The 3,271-nt window shown below is 42.6% G+C and overlaps 1 protein-coding gene across 1 annotated transcript in view; it reads right to left on the reverse strand.

Annotated features, from left to right (window-relative positions):
- LRCH2 (leucine rich repeats and calponin homology domain containing 2) overlaps nt 1-1,810 on the reverse strand; it is a 104,896-nt gene extending 103,086 nt beyond the window's left edge. Inside the window, exon 1 of the mRNA XM_032756249.2 lies at nt 1,462-1,810. Within this exon, the coding sequence (XP_032612140.1) occupies nt 1,462-1,810 (349 nt within the window). The remainder of the gene's footprint in view (nt 1-1,461) is intronic.
- Nucleotides 1,811-3,271: the final 1,461 nt, after the last annotated feature.

A 3,271-nucleotide genomic window follows, 5' to 3' on the forward strand; every position in this document is an offset into this window, starting at 1 on the left:
ATAAAGAACAATAAGCAAAAAAAAAAAAAAAGAAGAAGAAGAAGAAAAGAAAAAAATCACTATAATGATGCAGTCTGAAACTGTTTTCCTTGAAGCCTTTGAAGAACACACCAAGTTGCATAATATCTTGCTAACAGTCATGAATATGTGAACATATTATTTAGGAAATCTGTTCTGAGTGAAGGAGTAAATACTCCAACATGCTTTACAAAATATAAAATCAGTGGTCGATTACACATTCATAGTTCTTAGGATAATTCCTGAAAGAATCACTGGGTGGAAAGCTTCAATTTTAGGTTTTCCTCCTCTCCCCACCTTGTTCCAACACAAATACCTTGATTTAAGATCTAAAAACTGAATATAACTGAAATTGTCTTGTTTTGAAAATAAGAGGTATTTTACTACTCCTCATTATGGGTGAATTTACTTACTATATTGTTTCAAAATCATGACATCTATTAAAATAATTTTGTCCAGGATTTATTTCAGCAAAGCAGATGAAAACAGAAATAAATAACAAATTTAAAGATTATAAAAAGCAAAAAAAAAAACCTTTCATCAAATCAAGACATATCTAAAATAATCCAGCATTGGTTGATAAGAGAGTGTGTCCCTAACAAAAAATGCCAGCCACAACAAAGACTACCAGAGAGTATATGAAGAACATTACAATAGCCAATTTCTCATCCAAAGTGATAAACCTTTAATCCACAACTCCATAAAGAATGAAGTTAATTTTTTCTCAAAAATACCCTTAAAATTGTTGGCTTTCTACTATAAAAATTAAGACTCTAAGATAACTCAAAACAAGGATTAGCTTTCTTCTAATAAGCAGACATGTAAGTGATTGATGATTTAATTTGCCACCGCAGCAAATACTAATTTAACCACCACTACCTTCTCAACACCAGGAAAATGAAAAATCTCAGTCTTTAAAGGCATACGTGACAAGAAAGAAGCCAAGAATATCCTAGGATGATTAAACCACACAGAAAAACCATGGCAATCCTGCTGCTGTACTCTGAAAAAGGATATGCCATTCTTTCAGGCACGTATGCCTTTAAGGAATATGTAGAGATTATGATTTTTGTGTTTGGTTTAGTTTGGTTGGGTTTGGTTTTCCGGGAAAGATGGGAAGATCCAGGAGAGTTGAAAGAAGTGCATTAAGGAAGGTGTCAATGCCTCCCTCCCACCCAAACTGGGGAAACTAGCTTTAACAATGATGCTCTTTCACCCCTAACATCCTACCAGTTTCCATACATCCTTCAGGCAGCATTCCTCCCCTCCCCTATTGCTTGCTTTGCCCCTCACGTTCAGGAGAACGGGCTGCCCTGACTTTGTTAGTCTGGCAGCCCCCGCGCACCCGCCCAGACCTGCAGAGTCCAACAACGCAGCCACGCAGCCACCCACTCCCCGCACCTCCTCCTTCACAGCCAGCTTCCCCTCCCCCCGTCCTGTCACCTGCTTGGGTGGTGTCCGTCAGGTCGTAGCCGCTGCCCGGGAAGTCTCGGAGTTTCCGACCACTGAGGCTCAGGATGCCGGAGCTGCCCGCCTCTTCCAGGGCCCGGTCCAGGCTCCTCACGGTGTGCTGAGGCTGCAGGCTCCCCGGGTTCCACGGCGGCCCGTTGGGGAACGGCTGACCGAAAAGAGTCGGTACCGGGATGGGGACCACCAGGGTCCCGCCGCCGCCGCCGCCTCCCGCTCCAGCCCCGCCACCTCCCCCTCCAGCCGTGCCACAGCCACCGCTACTTCCACCTCCACCACAACCGCCGCCCCCACTGTTACCACCTCCTCCCTGACTCGCCGCCATGTTCCTGGGAGAGAGAATAGCCCCCGACAATACTGTCAGCCTGTGCCGCGAGTGTAAGGGGTTCTTAGGACGCATGCGCAGGCTGGGGGCGGGGGGTGGGGGGCGAGGTAGAGAGTGGGAAGGAACCAGGGGGCGGGCTGGGAGGAGGTGTTGGATAGAGAAAAGATGATGTTTGAAAGTGCAGAACGCTTGCTTTAAGAAATGTATGATGAGAAGAAGGATGCTAAATCCCGGTTCTGCTGTCTTGGGTACCAAAGTCTTGCGAAACGACACCAGGCGAACTGTAGGTCATCTGGGCTCTATGTCCCCAAATCTCTAAGTTGCTTCACTGTTTCCGTTCTGCAAAACAGAAACAAATATATGAGCTAGGGATGAAAGGGATTCTTTTCAGAATATACAGAAACAGCACTTAGAAGGGCTATGGGGCAGCTTATTGAGAAGCTTACTGCAAATGCCTCAGGAATCCTTTACCAGTGTTAGAGAAACGCTGGGGAGTCACTTGGGGAGGGAAACGAGTGCAGTGTTGAGTTTGGGGCATATATGAATTTCTCCATAGTTTAGAATTCTATAATAGGAAAAAATTTGTAAAATGTTTTCAAGGAAGCCTCTCGTTTCAATGTATGTGAGTCTCAGCCAGACTGTTGCCTTCCAAAACTTGGAACCGAGTTATCCACATTCTGTTCTATCACTCTTTGAAGTTGTGCCAAGATCTCCAAAATATCTCTAGTTTCTTCTCATCGTGTCAGTATTGCCTGATGAAAATCTCTTTGATCATCAAACAATCTTAAAGGTTATTTCTGAAATACAGGTTTTGTTTTTAGATGGAATTCTGAAGATTTAACCCTGGGTATTATGAAGCCAATCGATCTTGAATTTTAGGAGTTCATTCTCAGAACCTGAAAATATTTTTAATGTAGAAGACATAGAGAAGAAAGTTCAAAGTCCTTTATCAGGCATTCCAGGCCTCCATAATTTAACCCCAGACTATCTAGCCGAGTTTATCACCCAACCATTTAGGCCACTGCCATCCCTTTACCCACTACCCTCTCCACTCTCAATCACAGTCATTCAAATCTTTTGCACTAGTATTCAGTAAAGTCGATGAAGAAAACTATCAGGATGCTTGGACATATTCACTTATCATTGAGTATCCTATGTATCTCTTTTACACCCATTTCAATTTGAGGAATGTGTCAACAGTCTCATTTTTTAAGAGAAATCTCCACTTCAAAAAAGTGTATCTGCCATAGGCTGTACTTTATAAAAGATTACAGGAAAGAATTACAACTTGTCTAAATTGCTTTGTGGCTATACTGGTTAACTAAAATGATTATGTCATCAGAAATTACATTCACCATATGCATGACCCAGAAGGAAGAAAACAGAGAATCAGACTCTGTATAGTGAATTAGCAAGTGAGATAAATTATTAAAACATGCCGGTGGCAAAAAGGCATGTTGC

This window comes from Hylobates moloch, unplaced genomic scaffold (assembly GCF_009828535.3).
Source record: "Hylobates moloch isolate HMO894 unplaced genomic scaffold, HMol_V3 SCAFFOLD_7, whole genome shotgun sequence".
Classification (NCBI taxonomy): Eukaryota; Metazoa; Chordata; class Mammalia; order Primates; family Hylobatidae; genus Hylobates; species Hylobates moloch.